At 38.0% G+C, this 20,407-nt stretch overlaps 1 protein-coding gene across 9 annotated transcripts in view; it reads right to left on the bottom strand.

Annotated features, from left to right (window-relative positions):
* The window catches only part of LMO7 (LIM domain 7), a 72,598-nt gene that overhangs the window by 31,716 nt on the left and 20,475 nt on the right, over positions 1 to 20,407 (bottom strand). For 3 of the 9 annotated variants that reach the window (XM_084283457.1, XM_084283458.1, XM_084283460.1), the window contains exons 1-10: positions 11,435 to 11,568; positions 10,062 to 10,314; positions 9,304 to 9,603; positions 8,679 to 8,969; positions 8,235 to 8,435; positions 7,081 to 7,797; positions 5,600 to 5,629; positions 2,779 to 2,896; positions 1,614 to 1,756; positions 20 to 467 (exon numbers count right to left, since the gene is read on the bottom strand). In XM_084283457.1, coding sequence (XP_084139583.1) covers positions 20 to 467; positions 1,614 to 1,756; positions 2,779 to 2,896; positions 5,600 to 5,629; positions 7,081 to 7,797; positions 8,235 to 8,435; positions 8,679 to 8,969; positions 9,304 to 9,603; positions 10,062 to 10,276 — 2,463 coding nt within the window. In that variant the 5' untranslated portion in view covers positions 10,277 to 10,314; positions 11,435 to 11,568. Of the gene's footprint in view, positions 1 to 19; positions 468 to 1,613; positions 1,757 to 2,778; positions 2,897 to 5,599; positions 5,630 to 7,080; positions 7,798 to 8,234; positions 8,436 to 8,678; positions 8,970 to 9,303; positions 9,604 to 10,061; positions 10,315 to 11,434; positions 11,634 to 12,096; positions 12,211 to 12,608; positions 12,640 to 20,407 lie in introns of those variants that run through there. The other 6 variants (XM_084283456.1, XM_084283459.1, XM_084283461.1 and 3 more) reach the window with 5 other exon arrangements.

Genomic DNA, 20,407 nt, shown 5'->3' with positions numbered 1-20,407 from the left:
GAACTAAAGAGAATTTTACCGTGAGTGACCGTGGAAGAGAGGAGATTCCTCTTGAGTGGACACCAAAAGGTCTTGGTGTAACCACGGATGTTAACCTGGAGGTATCAGTTTTCTGGTAACTTCTAGGGAGAGAAGCTGAAACCTGAGCTGACCCAGTTTGAGCATTCACTGAGTAGCGCGTAGACAAAAGAGACGAGCTCTGCTCTTCTGCCAGGCTCTTTGAGGAAGCAGGAGCTTCACGTGTGGCATAATTCTCCTGCTTTGGCAGATGATCCTTGCTCCTTTCAGCAGCAGACAGGCTTTTGCTGTCTTTAGTGCTATAGGAGCTTTTTTCTTCCAAAAGGTAATCTTTCACCACTGACCGTGTAGAAGGTTCTTTTTCTTCAGTAAACACATCATCGTTCAGTGAATACGTCCATCTGTGTTCATATTTTCTCTGCCTGTAGGAGTCTTGATCTCTATCCTCCCTATGGGGACAGACCTTATTAAAATCCCAAAGTGAACAGGCAAACAGGTGCACCCTAGGTGTTTTAACTACTGATTTTTCAATGCAGAGCATAAACTGAGAAACACACTTCTGGTAAGTAAAAAAAATGAAATCACTTAAAATATATTAAAATATTAGTATTTAAGTCCACCTCCCCACCCACCCCTACTCCATCTGAACACTCAGTCATACTACTGCCATGTTATCAGGTTGCCACCATGACAGACACCATCTCTCTGCCAAGAAAATGATACAGCTATTCAAGTTACATATCCTCAGAATTTTAATTCCCTTGTCAAAAAGAAACCACCATAGGGATAGATAATCCTTAACATATGTATTTATTTATTTATTTATTTATTTTTTAAGATGTTGGCAATACTGGACATTCAATAAAATTTGAATCCATATTTTTCTTAAAGTTGTCCTCACAAATACGTCAAAAAATACTCAAAACATTATGTTTTGAGACCTACTTAAATTTCATTTATAAATACATGCCATATGCATATTCCCTTCTTCACCTCAGCCATATACATTTAAACTTAAAAACAAACTTAAAAAAAATGACTGTCATCAGGAGATATGGTACTGCACTACTCTATCGAAACTTGACTCTCCAGAGAGAAGTTTTTTCTGTAAATACCCAGAGGAACAATAGGGGATACAAAGGAAATAAAGTAGAAGTTGACCGTTCTGTGATATACACAAAAATTCTGACTGTATTTATCCACTGTGGTCAAGAGAATAGCAAATTCAGTGTTAGAGGAAAGAAATAGTTAAGTTGATCCAAGAATAAAAGAGGCAGTTAACTGGCTTAATTCTCTATTGTTTTAACCTCTTTAAATTGGATACAAATACTGACTTTGCAGTACATTTCTTCATGGTTTGAATAAAACATTTACAGAGCCAAACTGTTTATCATTCTATGAAAACAATGTATTAGCAGATCATATTCTGCCCTTTAATTGCCTAGATTTTTACTCTAGAATTTGGAACTAAAATTGTTGATATTTCTGAAAAATCAATTGCAACTTGCCAGTAACAACTGCTCAAGGGAACTAAAAGGGAACTAAAATACTCAAGTTTAAGTTCCACAATTTAAGACTCCCATTAGGGTCATTACCTTTCCTGCTCCATTTCTTTCAGGGACTTGCTGCTCCTATCAGAAACCTCAGAGGCTCTCCTTTCTATTTCTTCTCTTTCTTCTTTTTTCTTTTGCAATTCTGAAGTGAAGCTCTTTCTACGATTCTTCCATTTTGCTAGATCCTACAAGAATCACGAGAACAAACAGAATGAGATTTTTTCAAGACCTTGCACGTCTACAGAGGCATCCTATCTCAAGCAATCTGATGCCTTGATTTTACTTGCATGTCTGCATCAAGGCCACATTTTCATGCACCTTCCCCCAAGTGCTTTTATTTTCGCCCCTTGACATTTTCAATTATTAATAATAGTTCACACAATGACAGATAGTTGAAAACAAATGTAAATGGCATATGAATTTCTTTGTTGCAGGCTTTGGTGTTGTTTTTTTTTTTTTCCTTCCCTCAAATCACCAGTATGTTAGACTGATATATTAACTTGAGAATAAACACGCCTTAAAGTCTAAATTGAAAACATAAGAGATCAACTTCTATGCTTTGTTTATTTCTGTAAAACCACAATGTGAACTGGCAATCTTCTCCATGAAATACCAGAGCTGGGTTAAGAGAACTATTGAATATTGGAACTTCTATGAACTGCTTGCTTGGTGTTCTGTTGTTAATTTCAGCCTCTTGTTGGTAATCATTGCCAATCATAGATTTTAATTTAAAAAAAGTCTTCACATAACCTTATAATGCTGTGCAAAGTTATCATATCACTTTACAAGCTGAATTTAAGACAGAATTATTGGGAGATATGAGCCTCAAGAATTTGCACAAGGAAATATTTCCTCCTCTTCTCCCAAAGGATCAAATTCTCAGACATTCCAATCACTTCACAAACAATATCCACAAATCTCAGGCATGTCAAATTGTGCCCCAACTTTTATGTTCAGAGAACTCATGCCTAAAGGCTTTACTGTGACACCACAACAATACATACAAACCATATAAAAATATTAAAAATAATTACAGTTGACTTAGACATCCTCCAAAACACTAGTAGTTGCATGGAATGCATAATTTTAAAGCATGATCCCATAAATTGCTGCACATATGCCAAAAGCCAGTTTTCTAGGGGCACTGAACATTTGCAGCACCTTGCCCTTTATCTGGGCATGTCAGGAGGAGTAAAAAAGTATTTACTTCTTGCCACTTCAGATCTTGTTCTTGCAGCTGTTCTTTTATCCTTTGAAGTTCTTCATAACGGATTTTGCGCATCGATTGCAGCTCCTCTGCACTGACATCATTCAAAGATTTACTCCTAGAAAGAAAAAGACTACTCAGCTTCATCATATCTTAGCCATTTGTGCAAGTGAAACCTTCAACAGAGATTTATATTAGTACAACTGAATGTTCTTAAATGTTATTTCAAACAGAGCAGGAAACATATGGGCAGCTGAATGAGCAAGCCTTGGATGGGACCTAGTGCCAGCACTGAAGTCAGTAGTTGCATATTTGGGCAAATAAAATCAGGTTAATTGAATAACCAGCTCCTCCTGCAGCAGCTCCATGCTGATGATTCACATTCAACTCCTCATGTCTACTACTTCTGTTTAATTTTTTTACTCCATTTATTGACCTTGCCTGTTTCTTTTATATAAAAGCCATTGTGTGTCCCCCCTCAAATCCAAACTCCAATTATTTCACTTTTTCTCTCCAGCAACAGCCTCAGAATCACCTCCTATATTTTTCTTCCTTAGGCCTATTCTAAAATCAAGTTAGTTATCAATGCACATTTCTAAAAGATAAAAGTGATTTACTGCTAAATACTCAGTTCAATCATGTTATGGACCTCGCTAGTCTATATCACTCCTTTCCAAAGTCTTCCTGACACTTTCAGTTCAAGCTAGGATTGCTAACAGTCATCCTCTTGCTAATTTCTTCTATATATCAACAAGTTTTTCCATTAACTCCTACTCACTAGTTCACTGCAATCTCAATTCCTCAGAATACACTTTTCATGTCTCCCCCTCCCCTTTAATTCTATTCCTGTTATTTTCTCCTTTATTCATCCATATTGCAGTCTATTTAAGCATAACAGAACTTTTAGCTTGGGTATAGAACAGGATCAATCTGAGCAGGAGTCTTAAGCCTGTTACGCATCAAGCAACACGCAGATTTTTGGTGTTGTAATAACACACTTTGTAATGTTTGGTACCATGATAAAGGAAAGCTAGGCTTCTGATTTTTTATTATTATTATTATTTTTTCACAAAATGCTTTCATTTTTATTTATTTGTATAAAACTTAAGTGATGGAGTTCTAGCAGGACTTGAAACCATAATGCTTCTCTGGTATGACAGAAAATTAGGTTTAAAACAAAAGTGATTCAGCACAAGGCCTTGCTCTAATCTCTTACATACCAAGAGCTCTGAACTAACAAACCAGTCTCTTTCACTTCCTCCCAAGAGGCCCGACTTACTTACATTGGTAACATAAGACTTTGGACTTCGGCCTCTGGAAAAAAAGGCCAGGGCATTAACTCATTATTCCTGTTTGCTTGTTTATTTTCTGAATGGGAAGAATGCCACATTTAACAAAAATCTTACAGACATTATTGCAGAAACTCTTTTTCTTGCGTAGCTCTCCTTTCTTCCTTTTTTTTTTTTTTTTTTTTTTTTTTAATTGGCTAAGTTATATCACATGTAGAAAGGATTTTGAGTTAGCATCAAAACCATTCCAGATTCACTAAAGGAAACGTACATGATGGTTTCCTTTTCTTTCTCTCGAGTTTCTATATTTGCTAGGAAAATCTAGACCTAAATGCAATATACCCTAAAAAAGGATATATTCACATATTCATACCAGCAAATAATATGTTAAATTCTAATCTTAATTAAAAAGATAAAATAAAAAAATAACTTGTGACTCAAGCCTCCTGAGTTTCCCTCCACTAACATCCAGAGCCTTCAGACACATTTCTTGCTTCTCCTAGCAGCATTTGTTCATTTACCAGATTTTGGCTCAGGGTGAAAAAAAAAGAATATATAAATACAAATATATGTTCATATACATATGTTTACTTGCTTTTTCCCTCTTTGGAAAATAGAGAGCACCATGCACAACCAAGTACTTAATATGCCATCATACAGTAAATATTTCTCTGAGCCAGTAAGTTGTAAACAAGGCTACATAAGTTAACATGGCACTAACCAGTTTACTACTGAGGATTCAATAACTAGAAGTCCAAAAACTAACCATAAAGTGTTCAAAAAGCTCATTGATGTTAAGAGAAACTACAGGTGAATAACCTCAAGAACACACTTTTCATTTATTTATGTATTTACTTTGGTTCAACTACCACCTTTTAAGAAGTATGTGCCTCCTTTAAAAAAAAAAAAAAGAAAAAAGAAAAAAGAAAAAGAAAGTTAAGTAAAATAATTCTTTAAGTCCACTACCATCAGAATCAAAATATAATATGTGAAGTAATAAATGCCAGGCCAAATGGATCTGACATTCATTTAAACTACCAGTGAAATGTATTAACTTGTATATTTTATTCTGAGAGTTATTTGATACTGTATTACAACCTGCCCTATTTGAAAATGACAGATTTTTCAGTCATTTCCATGGTACATATGCATGTCATTAACCATTTTCAGAATTTATACTGTTCAGTCTTTAAAATGAAATATTTACTAATCCTGCTTTACATTTCTGAATGTTTTAGAGCCTGATCTAAATACAGAACTCCAAATACTTCAGCTGGAATAAAATATCAGAGCTGACTTTCAAAATGCCTGATAACCATAACTGATATAATCCTAGATGCCAGAGAGGACTTTTGCCAGGTGCATAGCTTTTAGTGTCTTACATTTGTTATGTAAATTGCTCAAGCACAAAACAACAAAGCAGCATGCACAAGTTGCTTTGAGCACAAGTTTTTAGCTGCTATGCATGCATGAAAATTTAAACAAGAGGCAAAAATAGTGTTATGATCTTTCAAGCTTTTACAAAAACTTACCCTTGCTCATCAGAAAGCTTTTGAAACAGTCTGAGAAATTAGAAATCACAAAAAAAAAAAAAAAAAAAAAAAAAAAAAGAGAGAAAGATTCAGTATCTTGCTTGATATTCATAAAAACATTCATACGATCAGTACACCAGCACTCTCACTAAGTGAATGGGAAACTGTGAAAGCTTGAGGACCAGACAGCACGGAGTAGCACATCAGTGATCTGACACAAGTCAGAAGCACATCAGGACTTGCATGATGTGTAAGTCAGGCAGAAAACTGACAAAACAAGGCTGCCTGTAAGTTTCCAATGCTTCCAATTTAGAAATACTGCATGAATAGAGCCTTGTTTTAGTTCTGCATCACTTATTCCAGTGCTGTTAAACAGCATGCTTGGAAGATACTCATTTCAAGAAATGAAAATGAAGGCCAACTTGAATCCCAAAAAGAAGGCTTACGAAGGCTGTTTTCTAGTTTCCTTGTTAATTCAACCACTCCTGATGCTAAATGCAAGTAATACATGGAATGGATAAATCTAAAGGGTATGTACAACTTTACACATTAAGTGAAGAACCAAATACACTCAGCGTGATTCAAGAGGATTTTTAGTGTTCTTGAATATGAGCATTTTATTCTATTAATTCTGAAAATGTGAAATCTTTTCAAGCACTTCAGAAATATTCCTCAGTGAAGCTTGCATTTTGTTAACAGCATTAAGCTTAAAAATTAAATGTAATGACATCAAAGGTTCAACTGGAACATAGAAGTGTCTTAGTCACAAATTAAAGATGCACAGCTGGTAGAACTGCAACTTGCAATGCCGTATTTTCAGAGCCAAAAAAACATACAAAACTCCACTCTCCCACAGTAAGTACAAAACCTACAGGAGAGCTAGGAAGTAGTTAAAAAAAAGACTTCAGTCACAGAAGAAAAACTTTGGGTATACCAGGAAAGGATGAGTATTAATTAGGACTGTATGAAATATGAAAGCAAGGAAAACTGCTGGTAGAATAAATATGTCACAGTAGAATTTAAAATCATATGGACACACACCTTGCATGCACCATAACTTTAGATAGGCAAAAAAGAGCACTAATATCTTTTCAGTCATGAAATCATCTCATAATAGTGGCAAGTCATTTTACAAACAAGCATTTTTAAACTTAGGTGCAAGCAATAATTGCAGAATGCACATCTCTAGAATTTGTTATTAAAGCATTCATGTCATGAAATTTATATAAAACTGCGTCTGAAGGAATGATTACATATTTTCTCCAAAATTGCAACCTAAAACTAAAAAACATCATAATTTCTGTTGAAAATATGGTATTGCAGTCATGAGCTTCTAATGAAAGCAAATAAAAAGCCTGTCCAGGACGACACAAACAAATTGCAGATTTGCACTCTACGAATGATTCAGCACAAGATGATGCTTTTCTGAATGGAAACAGTTCAATTAGCTCAAGCACAATCCGTGCAGGACACAACCTGACCTCTCCACCATCTGACGCTTCTTGTGTCTAACTTTGCTGGCCTCTCTGATTGCTTCCCACTTTTTCCAGTCTTCTTCACTGCACGGACCTGGGATAAAATTTACTGGCTGTGCATTGCTTCCCACTTTCCAAGATTCAATCTTGCGTGTCAGCATGTCGTCCTTCTTATGTCGGGAAGACGGTGACAACACTCTGCCATTGCTCTTTCTGTCTTCTGATGTTGCACTCTTTTCAAGTAAACATAGAAATTTGGACCGTATTTCCTCAGGAAGACTCCAAGGATCAGGAAAGAGTGCAGGGTGATACTTGTCTGGAGCACCTGATAAAGGCACCTCTTTTTTCTGAGAGAGGATTTTACGAAAAATCATGTCATCCTTTTCCAAATCTGGAATTACAGTTTGGCCTTCTCTAGGCTGCAGAATTATTTCACCCTCTATAAGAGGCTCTTGCTCAGAGAATTTTTTAAAATACTGGGGGTCTTGGAGAACAACTTGATTCATATGGAAAGCCCCAGTTTTGCGAACAAATAAGTCATCATTTTCTAAATCTGGATACAGATATACATTTTCATTGTCGCCTTGGTCACATCCTGGTATAAAGGAAATATTCCTTCTACATTTTATGAGCCTAGGGCCAGAAGAAGGATCAACTTTGGTCTTCGTTTCAGAAGACAAGTAGTCAGAGTATTTTTGCAGGGCCTGAAGTAATGAAAACTGACTGAAGCATATAAAACAAAAGGAGGGAAGTAAAATATCATTAACTAAAAAAATACAAGCAGATCACAACGTATTCAGATATATGCTTGTTTTAGATTTGCGGTATTCCAAGCAGTACAGCTACACCATTTGGCATTCACCACCACTAACCAGAACACAGCACACGTCAACCAATGTAAAGGTAACATGACTTACTGACCTGCTCAGAAACCGCACACTTGCATGCTCACACACAAAGCCTATGCAGCACGTTATGCTTTCACATTTACATCTTTCAGAAGACCACCATCAACTTATGACTATATTTAAAAAAATAAAATTGTAATAGTAACAAAAAAGCGCAACATCACAGGATGCAGTTTAATTTCATTTAGCTGTTGCACGTCCAGCCATTTCTTTCTGATGCAGCAAGAGTACAGCTCATGCAGCAGTATCAACCTGGGCTGGTCAGAAGCCTCCAAGATTTTTCCTTCTGTAATCTGTGTCAATGAGCTTCCCACATACTCAGCAGTTGGCTTATAGCTTTGATCCCTTCTGCAACTGCTGTTCCATTCAAAACTTGGTCTTGGTTGGTTAGCAACAATAGCAGAGCTTTGTTTATAAGCATATCCCTCATCCTCAGAATCCGATTTCTTTCTACTGTGCATAAGCACGAAGAATAAACAGAGGGAAAGAAAAAAAGTGTATGCATTGAGTAAAATGTATAGCATTGAGAGCGGAACAATTGTAATGAAAGAGTACTTCAATATTTTTTTTCCTCAAGAAAACATATATCCTGCTGCTACGCAGGCAAAAATTAAAAATATTTTTTAAAAAGTCACAAAACAACACTTTTAAAGTTTTGCACACACGAGAGAAACAGGGGCATGCATAAAAACGCACCTGAACCCTTGAATCTCTTTATACCAGGGTTTGAAAGAGGATTTCCTGATTTTTTTCCATAGTAATTCTTCTTCTGGAGTCCAAAACTTAGGAAGAAATTTGTCAAAAGCAACTACTGTATTTGACGCTGAAGAATTTAGCTTGCGAAAATAGAGATCATCTTTTTCAATGTTTGGGATGCCTATTTCTTCTTCCTCGTCCTCATCAAAATACCCAGATAATTCTGAAGAAATGTTAACTCTTGGTTTGTTTTCCACTTTAGTATCCAACTGCCTCTGTCTCCTCTGGTTACTGTTCAAAATACCCAATCAGTTAAGATATTTTAGGAGCAACTTGACAAAGAATGCAAAAATACATGCTTTTTGGCTCAGGAGTTCAACCTCATGAATGAAGCAAATTAGTTCTCAATTCCACCACTGCAGCACCAGAAATAATAACAAAAAAAGTTAAATTGTTATATCAGCATCCTATCGCCTCTGACAAAAATATAAGGTTTGACAGAAAAGGCATAGTAATTTATCATCTCTGTTAAAATGCTGATTAGAATGCTAACTTTATGAAGTTATTTATGGACTGCAATTTAGGTAATACAATAGTTACTCGATCTTGGATTAGTATCTCTGACCTCAGTGGTTTAAGCATTGCAGCTAGTGGACCAGCTGGATCATTTTCTTGTGAGCAAGATTTAGAAGAGTCATTGCGCAACATGAAATGATGTCCAGGTGCAGCAGAGCTTATAGGGCTCTTTTTGACTAGAAATCTACGTTTTGCTAAGTCATCCATAACCACGTCGGGCAGCCTTCTTTCATCTTCTGAATCAGAGCCACTGTCATACTCATAGATCATCTGGAGGGAAGCTGGATTTGTGAGCCCACACTCTGCTCTGCTATTTTGGCAGGAAGCTACGGGATTCCTTTCATGTCCACTGAGGTTGACCAAAACAGGAACAGAATGAAGACAGTGAAGTCACGAAGGTTATGACAAAACACAAGAATTGCCCACTATTCTCAAGTGTGTAAACTAAGAAGTTGGACAACAGAAATTCATCAGTGTATTTTAGAAAGCTTTAACAAGAAACTAAAGCTGTACATCTAACTCGTTCAAGACTTCACTTAAGACCACTTAAATCTCATGTGAAGTTTGATGAGCCTCAACACATTACTCAAAAACCAGAAAACCAGTTCTGTGGAACAAAGCCAAACAAATTAAAGAACAACAGGAAAAAATAAAATAAAAATTAAAGACCTGAACATCAACCACCCTCCCCTTAAAACATTGAATACTTTACTTTCAATTACAGCAACAGCAGCTTTTCTTAAGTTCATGAAGAAAACATTTGTTAAAATGATAAATCAAGGTCTGCTTTACTACATACACCAGTACCTTGAAAATGTTCCATCTGACTCTGTGTAGACAGGACTTGCCCAGCTCCTCCTATTGTCCTCATTCTTCTCAGTCCTTTTCTTCCTTAAGGGTGCTGGCATATACGTTGGCTGCTTGTTTTTGTTGGGTAAGAAGCGATTGAAGTCAGTAGTAGGTTTTGGTTCAATCACAGGAATCCTTCGGTAAGACCTGTCATCTTTATGGGAGTCACGCATTTTGAAAGGCAGTTCTGAGTCTGTGTCACTATCACAACCTTAGAAGAAACGGTAAAAAACATTAATTTTCTAGATACAAATTTCCAGCTAGAAGTTACACTGAAATATCCCCAAATCAGTTTAACTCCATGTTTGGCATGTGTCTGCTGCAAACTTGTTGAGCTACTGATGTGTCAGTATAAGATATATTTTTAGAAGTTTGTTGTGAAGCTGTAATAAGGTCCATTAAGCTGAATTTGGTTTGTATGCTCATGCTACATTCATTCCATTCTTTCACCATCACTGTTGCCTGCAGGAAACAATGCTAGCCTCTAGACTGAAGAAGTAAAACAGCAGAGAAGTTCTTAATTAAAAGTGTATTTGCCACTCAGGTTTACTAAGAAAGCCAAGATATTAGCAAATGGTATAAAATATGCTCATCTCAGCAGATTAACACCCATTAGAAGCCCTGGGTAGGTTGCATAGGTAGCATGGCTAGATGTTGCTTTGCTCAGAAGAGATGTGCTCCATGTGGCTTTGGCCCAATGATTTTACGTTACACATGGTACAAAATACAAACGCTCACCTTTTTCTTTTTAATATAACTTTAAACTACAAGTTCATATTGCATTTTACAACTGGGAGAAGATTACAGATGTCAGGATCTAACATCATAGATTTTCTTCTTGTTACCTTTCTTCCCATGACAAACTAAAATATCAAAAATAACAACTACCATTCTGATTTTAATGTAGGTGGGAAAAATCCTACTTACATTTAATATTCACAAATAGAATGAAAACAGAGAGGTTTGATATATCCATACTAGGAACTAGGCAAGAAAATTATGCAACTGCTGCAGTTTTATGCGATTCCATTCAGATCTAAAGTCTTGCATTCACCCTCCCTGAACTATAGAAAAATACCCCCCATAGACACGGATCCTAAAACAGCACAAGTAAGAGTCCCAACAGCTCTTCCTAGGGAAATTCCTGTGGGCATTGCTTTGTTTCTACCAACTGTTCAAGGTCAATATTTACTTAAGCAAAACACAACTGTGGCAGTTACAAAGCTAGATCAAGCCAAGTACTGGGCACCCAAAGGACTAGGCCCATACATTGCCTTTACTCACATTTATGAGACATATGCTAACAGAAAATTTAAGAGAGGAAAACATACCTTCACTGCCACCTTTCAAGGTTATGTCTGATGAAAAGCTTGTGGAGGATCTTGAGCCAAGAGAGTCCAAGCTATCAAAGGAATCGTCTCTTTTATGGCTAGCTGAAGGTGGAAAGGGCTCTCCCCGGTCCACGTACCAAATATCACCGTACCCACTATCCCTGCCACTTCTGTTCAGGTGGCTGGACTCTTCAAGTGCCTATGAGAGTAAGTTTTGAAAAATGTTTTGTAATAGTTTAAGGCAGAATGCTACTAATGATTTTTCACTCAAAAATTTTAAAATGTGTTCTGACTGCAAAACAAACTTTAACAAAGACTATTGCAACACCTCTGAAAGAGACCTATACAACAGAAGGCCTTGAATTTCTCGCTTCAGCCTAACAGAATCAAAACCAGGCCCTTCACAATCTACTAAGTCCATCACAGCAGATGACCTCTGAATTTCTTGATTATATCGTTAGCAGAAGAACCAGTGTAAGCTAAAACTTATTCCTTTCACACAGCCTTTGATAGCAAGCAAAACAAACAAAAAATCCACTACTGTGTTCCCCAAATTAAAAATAAAATGAACCCCCCAACAGATCCTTCAGTGTTGACGCTATAACATACAGAAAAGTATGAAATTTAGGCTGTTTATTTACTACTCCTTGTGGATTTCTTACCTTGGTCAACGCTTGCCCTAATAACTTCTCAAATGCTTTAAGATTGAGGTATGGACCATTATAATGAGGATTACTTTGTGCTTTTCTCCCAAGCCAGTACAATGTAATCAAAACCTAGGGGTATAAAACAAAAACTCAAAGTTTGCTACTTGCCTCTCAAACCATACACCAATATAAAAGCATCTAACAATGCTGTTACGAGATGTTTTCCAAAATGAAGTATTAAAATCTTGTCTACAGTATAAGCCAAAATTAAAACCAAAGACTGTTACGATGCACATAATATAACTCAAGTAATCAGATGTAACTGCTGTTTCTAATTATTACATTTATTTGGAAAGGAGCTTGGCTGCACAGAGATCACCAAAACATGGCACTAATTTGCATCAGATGAAAGAACAGCAGAAGAATAAGGTAAGCATGATAGTGCCATAAACAGAAATGTTTTTAAAAGATATTTAACCAAAATTAGTGTAAAATTATTTCAGAAAGCATTGAAGTAAATATCTTACATTTTTCACTCTTCTGTTGGTCTCCTCTGGTCTGAAGCAGGGCAGGGAATGAGAAAGAAACAAAACAAAGTTTTAAAATCACTTAAACTTTATTATTATTTAACATTTAAATGGTTTGAAGTCCAATTAGAAACTAGTATAAAATATGAAATTCTTCCAAAAGAAATAAAAAGCAATGTGCTTTGAATTCTCAGGCATAACTCCACACTATTTCAATCATTATATATAAAGTAAGAAAACATTTTAGTTTCTGATTTGAGAGGAGTTCAGAAAGGCTCTAGGCTTTTTTAATTAGCCAAGGTTTTTAGTTACCAATAACTACAAAAAAAGTGGAAAGCAAGCTAATGACTTGGGACAATATAGTTTATATTATCCAGGAAGAGCTTTGGTTCCATATGAGAGCAAATTCAATTGTTACAACTAGAGGGTGGTGGGAGGGTGGTGAAGTAGTGTTATAGTTTCCAAAATATTTGCCTCATAGTTGCGTAGGACACTTAAATCTAAAAAGAATTTTTCAGACAAAAAATATAAGTGAACATCTGAAACAGGGACATTTGGAAAGAGCTGCTGCAGGGTTGGGAGGAGGGTTGTGGTTTGCTTTCATGTGAGACATCTCTCTCCAAATTAAAAAAAAAATAAAAAATGATACAAGCACTGACAGTGTTTTGCTTTTGTTTTGCTTTGTTTTTTTAAATGACCAATTTGTGGCACATTTTGCAAGCATACCAATGCACACCCATAGTGATTCTTTTCTCCTGTTGCTCCTTTTAAGAACATTAAGAAACTTCTCTGATGGGAGCCTCCCAGACAAGAGGTACCACAGGTTCAGTCCTCAGGTGTAAATATCCACAGCTGGACTGCAGAGAGCAGCTGTGCCATACTCCCATCTTCACTGCCAGCGGGTAAGGAGCGGAAAACCGCCTCTCACTCATCTAAATAACTTCTCATGTGCCCAAGATGCTTTTGGTTTTGGGCTGGCTCAGCAGCAAAGTGACACATGGCAGGGGGGGAGATTCCAAAAACAAACAAAACAAAAAAACACAAGTGAGGAGTCAATATATGGTGGCAGAAAGTCCTATATAGAGTCCCAGTTCAGACCCACAATGCATCAGGTCACATAGCCCATTTCTGGCTGGCTGCCTAGAAACAAGTTAGTCAAAGGGTGCAAGGAAAAAGTAAAATGAACTGTGCAGTAGTTAACGAGGTAGCAAAGTGACTGGGCCTGGTCAGCACAGACAGCACTCATTAGGGAAACATGATACTCAGTGCAACGTGACAACCAGCCCGCACACAGATTTCCCTGCCTTTCTTTCCTCCTATCTTGAGTGTTTGTTCCCACTCAGGCCAGCTAGGATCGCCATGCCCATCCGCTACACTATGAGGAAATCACACAGCCAAGAACATGAAGTCATCATGCACCCAACCTGCACAATGCCTGCCTGAGACTTCCTCAACATCACATCGTGAAGGTGACACCAATTTTGTAGCAAGAAACATATTTCTCATAGAAAGGAGAAATGCATCTCTTCTAATGTCAAGTATTTGCAAATATGTTTTAAAACCCCTTCTGAAACACACTGCCTTTTGGTTTTGTTTTTTTTTAAAAGGGTATGAAATGGGAGAAATTTTTCTTCCTTTTCATCAGTACATGGATCTCTTTGCAAATGTAGATAGTACTGCACATGCTATGGCTGTTACCTAATGAACTGACTAGAGGCAGGCTGGTTACCAAGCAGAAAAATGAAAATTGTTCTTGTGATGCTGTGCATCAGCATAACTTTTTTCCACACCTGAAGGAGAACGTTTTAAAGGTCTCTTTAGCTTCAAGGTCTAAGAGCCTTTCATTAGGGCAGAATTTCCTTCATTATTTGCAATTGTAAAAGCAGAGGCCGTGTATGCCCTTGCTAAGGATGTCTTAAAGTTTGCTTCCACACTTTAGCAGTCTAGTAAGCAGTGAAAAATTCTGCCTTTAGTCAGTTATGCAGCATATCTAAGCCAGCATATCTAAGAGGTTGCTGGTCACACCAGCTTTCAAAAGGAAGCTCCATGACTGGACATCGTGTGCATTTCTGCTCTTCATGAGTTCTCTGGGATCATTTAAGTCAATCATTTGCAACAGGAGGAACATTCCACTGCTTTTATTTTTTGTATATTGCCTGAATTTGAATAATCATGTGCATAATGATGCCTATGTACCTGGGCTATAAACACTGCAAAACTTAATGTTCACAAACTAGTGAGCATTGTTTGCCCAAAATGCAGACAGAGAACTATTTCACACACACACAAATGTGAGACAATGCTCCATTCACACGTTTGCTAGGCTAACAACGGAAACAAACTGTCAAGTTGTTTACTCAGTACAGCTTTTCCAGATTTGTGACTTTACTTATGTTACTGCATGTCTTTGAACTATGCCCGTTAGCTTCTGAACCTTTTAAGCAACTTGTCACAATAGATGTAGCCAAGCATAAGAACAAACAAAACAAGAAAACCCCCGCTAATCTAGAGCGATCAGTTCCTCATGTATATAGGTATATATTAATTCTTCGACAGCCCTTACATAAGGAAAAAAGGAAAAAAGGGGACTCGGAGTGATTTATGTATTGTCTGAGAATCTGTGTAAATTTGAGACCTTTTTGCCAAAAAAAAATAAAAAAATAAAAAGCCAATGCTGACATCTTATTGGAAAGTCATAAAAATCGGTTGTCACTTACAGACTTCACAGCTGCTTCTCCTTTGTGAGGTGTGCAACTCACAAAAGATGCAGTTTGGATTTGTTTGCTATCTTCCTCTCAGTGACATAAGAGACACTTACATCTACATCTTGGTCAAGCTTAAACCATATCCGAGCTATGTGTGCACAAGCCATTGCCTAGTTACTCCCCAGTATGTTGCATTTATAATAGCATATTGTTAGAATGCTGTGGAAATACAACGTGAAATAGTTATATTAACAGAGTTTCTCCTTCATAAAGAGCTATCACCAAAATGTAAATATTGAGCAGTACTATGCAGCTTGGCTTGGGCTTTGAGCAACCTGGTCTAGTGGAAGGTGACCCTGCATTGCTCCCATGGCAGGGGGCTGGAATTAGATATTTAGGGTCCCTTCCAACCCAAATTGTTCTATGGTTTTATGATTCTATGCAGAGAATGGTCTAATGGGTAGGTCTGAAAAGAAACTATGGATATAGCAGCAACACAAAGCTAGAAGTCATAACTGGTGACAGCCTTCTCTGAAGTATACCAAATTCTTTGCTGCTGTGTGAGGAGGCAGGAACCTACTTTCTCTGACAATCCAAAAGCAAGCTCCTGCTCTCACCTCTGCTCTCTTCTCACACAGGGCTGTCTAGCTCTAAAACTATGTGACCAAAACTCTCACATTCTCACACTATTTGATGAAATAGGTTAGAAGATGGAATGCAAGAACTTTGGCAATGCAGCTTTTAATCCTTTTAAATGCACCAAGACAATTATAACCTAATTTTGAACATAAGTCCAAGTGCACACACAGCACTGGTTATAAAGACATTTGTTGCATGAAAGCTGTTCTTGTAACAGGTAGAGGTAACCAACTTGAAGTATTTTCATCAGTGCAAACAAGCATCAATCCTACATTAAACAATTCTGAAAGAAAGTTGCTTTTTGATGTTTTTATTCAAAATGATGATAATGCCTAGCTGGTGCAAACTATAGCCTTTATGAAAATGTTATTTTGCATAACCTAATTCCTGCCTTGAATAAATGAATGCCATTGTGTTGAAACTTACAAGCAGGCTGCTACTTTACTCAGGAGGTTACAGCCAAAGCTGCGTCTTAAAAACAATCTGCTGAAAGAAGCGTGATCCTGTCCAAATGACAATTCCACACTGCTTATTAAATCATTTCGTGTCACTTCAAACATTATCCTCATTTTCCCAAAGGTTTTTATTTCTCATTTCACTAACAATGCAACTTCACTAAAGATGTCTGAACTAAGCAATAGAATCTGCTTAAGAGGGCAGTTGCGATTTTACAGAAATAATCTTATTGCGTATGTACACTTTGTCTGCTCCTGCCTGCCACAGTCACAATGTTTTTAGTGTTTATTCTGAAATTTAAAGAAACAATTCTGATCCTCTGTGTTGCCTAATCTAATCTCAATGTCAAACCCCAACTAACTTTGAGGTCTCAAATTCAAAAACTGCAGCTTCTAATTCATGTAAGGATGAACCTTAAACTTTTATAGAAACCACTGCCAATAGTTAAGTACAACTTCAAGGTTAGCTATCCTGAAAAATATATCAGATGCAGCATGAAAGTCTAAAGGCCATGACATAATGTGTGAGATATTATAATAATTATGAAGAATAACTGCACAATTCCAGGCTGAACTCTGCTACAAAACATGTAAAATAACCACCTACATAGAAGTAATACCTTTTGTGTAAGTCATCTGATATACGTCAATTGTTTAGCAAACAGAAAAAAAAAAGACAAATGGGACAAAAATAGCTTTCACTTGTTAGTAGATGAGGTACTTAGAGACCAAATACCTTAGTCATATTTGAACAAAATGCACATTCACACACATCGCTCACACCCAGTCACCACTAAGGGAGGAATGTTTCTCTAATGAGGACCACTCTACGAGAATAAAAGAAAGGGACATGGCAGATCAGCAGACTGAGCTGAAGCTCAAGGAATTTATTCTCAACTCCACTGTTTGCTCAAGGTTAAATAGCAAAATTAGTCACTAAGGCCCTTGCCTGACAATACAAAGACTTTGGCAGCAGCTCTACCTTCAGGATTTCCTGGTCTCCCTTCCCCTTCCAGCCGCCTCTGTTTGCTGCCCTGTGGTTATGCCAACACAGCTCTGAATCACACTGTGAATCAGGACCACAGGGCTGAGCCAGTTTCTCTGTTTGGGTTTTTCTAATATACATTTTTTAATGCCCCAATTAGCTCACTCATCTCTTTTATGCCACACTCGTACAGCCTCATACTGCCTCAGCACAACAATGGAGACAGCACATGGCCACACAGCAGCAGAGGTACTTGGTTTTGAGGCGCAAGGAAAGCTTTGTTATTTTGATGTATTTCGAAATATTTCAAAAATAAAAATTGTACAGGACAGTCATACACCTACAGTAACAAGCAGAATGTAGTAGTTGAAGAAAAAAATCAACTCGACTTTAACAAAAAAAACATATCCACTGGAAATGCTAACACTTGCATACATCTATCTCCTGTGTCTCTGTACAATACAGCAGTGTATTATAAGTAGCTATATTTAGGTTAACTGATTTAAAAGCTTTTATTAAATATACCCAATGGTTTGGATTTTGTTTTCTTAACACATTATCTGGTTTGTTTCCCTGACATCCTAATATATATTAAATTCCAGAAGCCATCAATTCATGGCAACAGCTCTACTTTGACACTTGACTTTGTTGCTTTCCAAGGAGAAAATCAACATGGAGCTTAAGACCAAAACCAAGAGATGTCAGAGCAAAACCTTGGAAGATGATTTTCCAGCACCCATTTCAGAAAACATGGCTTTCTGAAGGTCTGTTTCTAGTGTAGAAACACATATGAAATGTGGATATTGATGTAGAATTAACAAAATCTAGATATATCAGAGAATCCCCTTCCCTTAAATGAGCTATCAGCTGAATAGTAATGATGTGGTCATGAGAGATAAGATAACTCTGGTTCCATTTACAGAGAGGAAGAAAGAACAGAGACACTCCCACTGACAGAAAGGAATGTGCCAGTGACAAATGCACCATGCCCAGTGCCAAACCCTTCCCTTGGTGACGAGTACCCCAAACAACCTAACAGCTGCCAAAGCTATCTATTGCCCATCCCTTCCTCCATGCTACATTTCTTACTAACACAGGACTTAAGCAGAAAACAGACTTCAGTTTCAACAGAAATATCAGTGCTCTCCTTCTCACTTTCTACCCACCCAAGCAGCAGTTCCACCACCCAGATGCCCTCTGAAGGGCTTGGGAAAGCCTTGTCCTGACCCAGGGGCAGAACAAGCCTCTTTGCTGAGCTCCAGGCATTCCAGCCCGACACCGACCACCTTCACTTACGCGTCTGAGGAAAACGTCGGAGGGTTCAAAGGGTTCTCTGCCCCCGCCGAGGTAAGCTACACAGGAGACAAACGCCGTCTGTCCAACTAGCAGCGGGCTCGTGCTAAGTTTTAACCTCTTTGGACACCTACTCAACTGCTATTAATATTGCCGTTATCGGATTTCACTGAATTCCCGCATGCTGCTCAGAATAGAAAGGCTTCAATGGACGACAGGACTGCGGCATGGGTACAGAAACATGAGGACATTCCTCCAGCCAGCACTTGGATTCTTAGCGAACTGATACTCAGCCCTGAGAGCCACAGCTTGCTGCTAAGATTGCTAGAAACAGAATGGTCTGGTTATTGCAGAAGCGTTTGAGAACAGCTTTTGAGAACGCACCTTCCTACTCAACTGCTCTATAAATACAAAAAGCACATGTATTTTCCATAGCAACGTATCCACCGCACCCCCGTGCCACTTACATTGTAACCGTATACAGTGTCAGGTGTAAAATGACGGCAGAAAGTGTTTCTCCATGCCCCTACAAAACCACCGGCACGCAGCAAGGAGCTCCGTGAGCCCTGGTGGCCAAGTAGCCTGTCCCCACCCCACACCCTGCCCTGCTAATGAAGGGGCCAAGGGGGTGGGGAAGAGAAGGATGCCCAAGAGGGGACAGGCAGCAAGGGAATTCAGCCGGCCAACACCCTCCGTGGGAACACGGCCCTGTCCATCGCCTCAGAGCCCGTCCCTTCGTACTGCCTCTCCGGCATGGTGCTTCCTTGCTGATCTCACCCATTATGCTCCCATGCTATTCTTAAATCTCTTATCAAAACAAAAACAGGCACTTCTAGAAACATGCATCAACCCCGACAAGTTACAGGACACTCATATCATCCATTTCCTCACGCTCTTTTCCAGCCCCTCCCTGGGTGGCCCATTTCTGCCAGCTTCCTCATATCTCAGCTTAAGCCATGGGCTCCCCCCAAGAGGAAACTAACATTCAGGATGTTGCAGGGCAGGCAACATACCTGTCAAATAAATTAAATAAAAATAAAAAGCCACACCCCACACCAAATCCACAAAATAATGCCAGAACAAGGCTGTGCAGAGGAGCCTGGCTGATAACCTGAGTGCCCTTCACGGGTCAGGACTTGGCAGGGGGAGAGGGAGGGATCATCACTGCAGTAACAGCTAGCACAGAAAGAGGGGACTGAGAGGTACCTGCATCCTTCTGCTCAAATTTTAATGTATTAGAAATACTTTAACATTCTTTAATATCATTAGCATGGCTTTGTTGACTGCTCCTTTTCTGTATGGTTCATATACATTAACTTCTATTGCATTGAGTTTTGAAGAACCTTTCCCTATATTCAGTCACCCCTACCAAACTATGCCAACTTGTGTAAATTTTGTAGATTAATTTGAATAGAAGTCCATATGTGGAACATTCACAGCATGTTAGCATTCTTTCCAAAAGGACTAGCTGGTGTATCTGTGGGGTCACTGAATAAGAAGTATCAAAATAGGCAATTCAGTGCAATCCTGTAAGATTTTAGGAATGCATACAAGAATACATGAAGGTACAACTGTTAACTAGCACAGAAATACTTCAACAGGAAGTCACACACACACACATAAAACTATTCTGTATAAAGTATATTATTTGCTTTAGCTGAACTGCAGCAACCATGGCAACTCACAGTTAGCATTTTTTCAAGGTAATACGAATATTCAGTT

This window comes from Netta rufina (assembly GCF_964035555.1).
Source record: "Netta rufina genome assembly, chromosome: 1".
Taxonomy (NCBI): Eukaryota; Metazoa; Chordata; class Aves; order Anseriformes; family Anatidae; genus Netta; species Netta rufina.
This window is presented reverse-complemented; position numbering and strand designations above follow the sequence as displayed.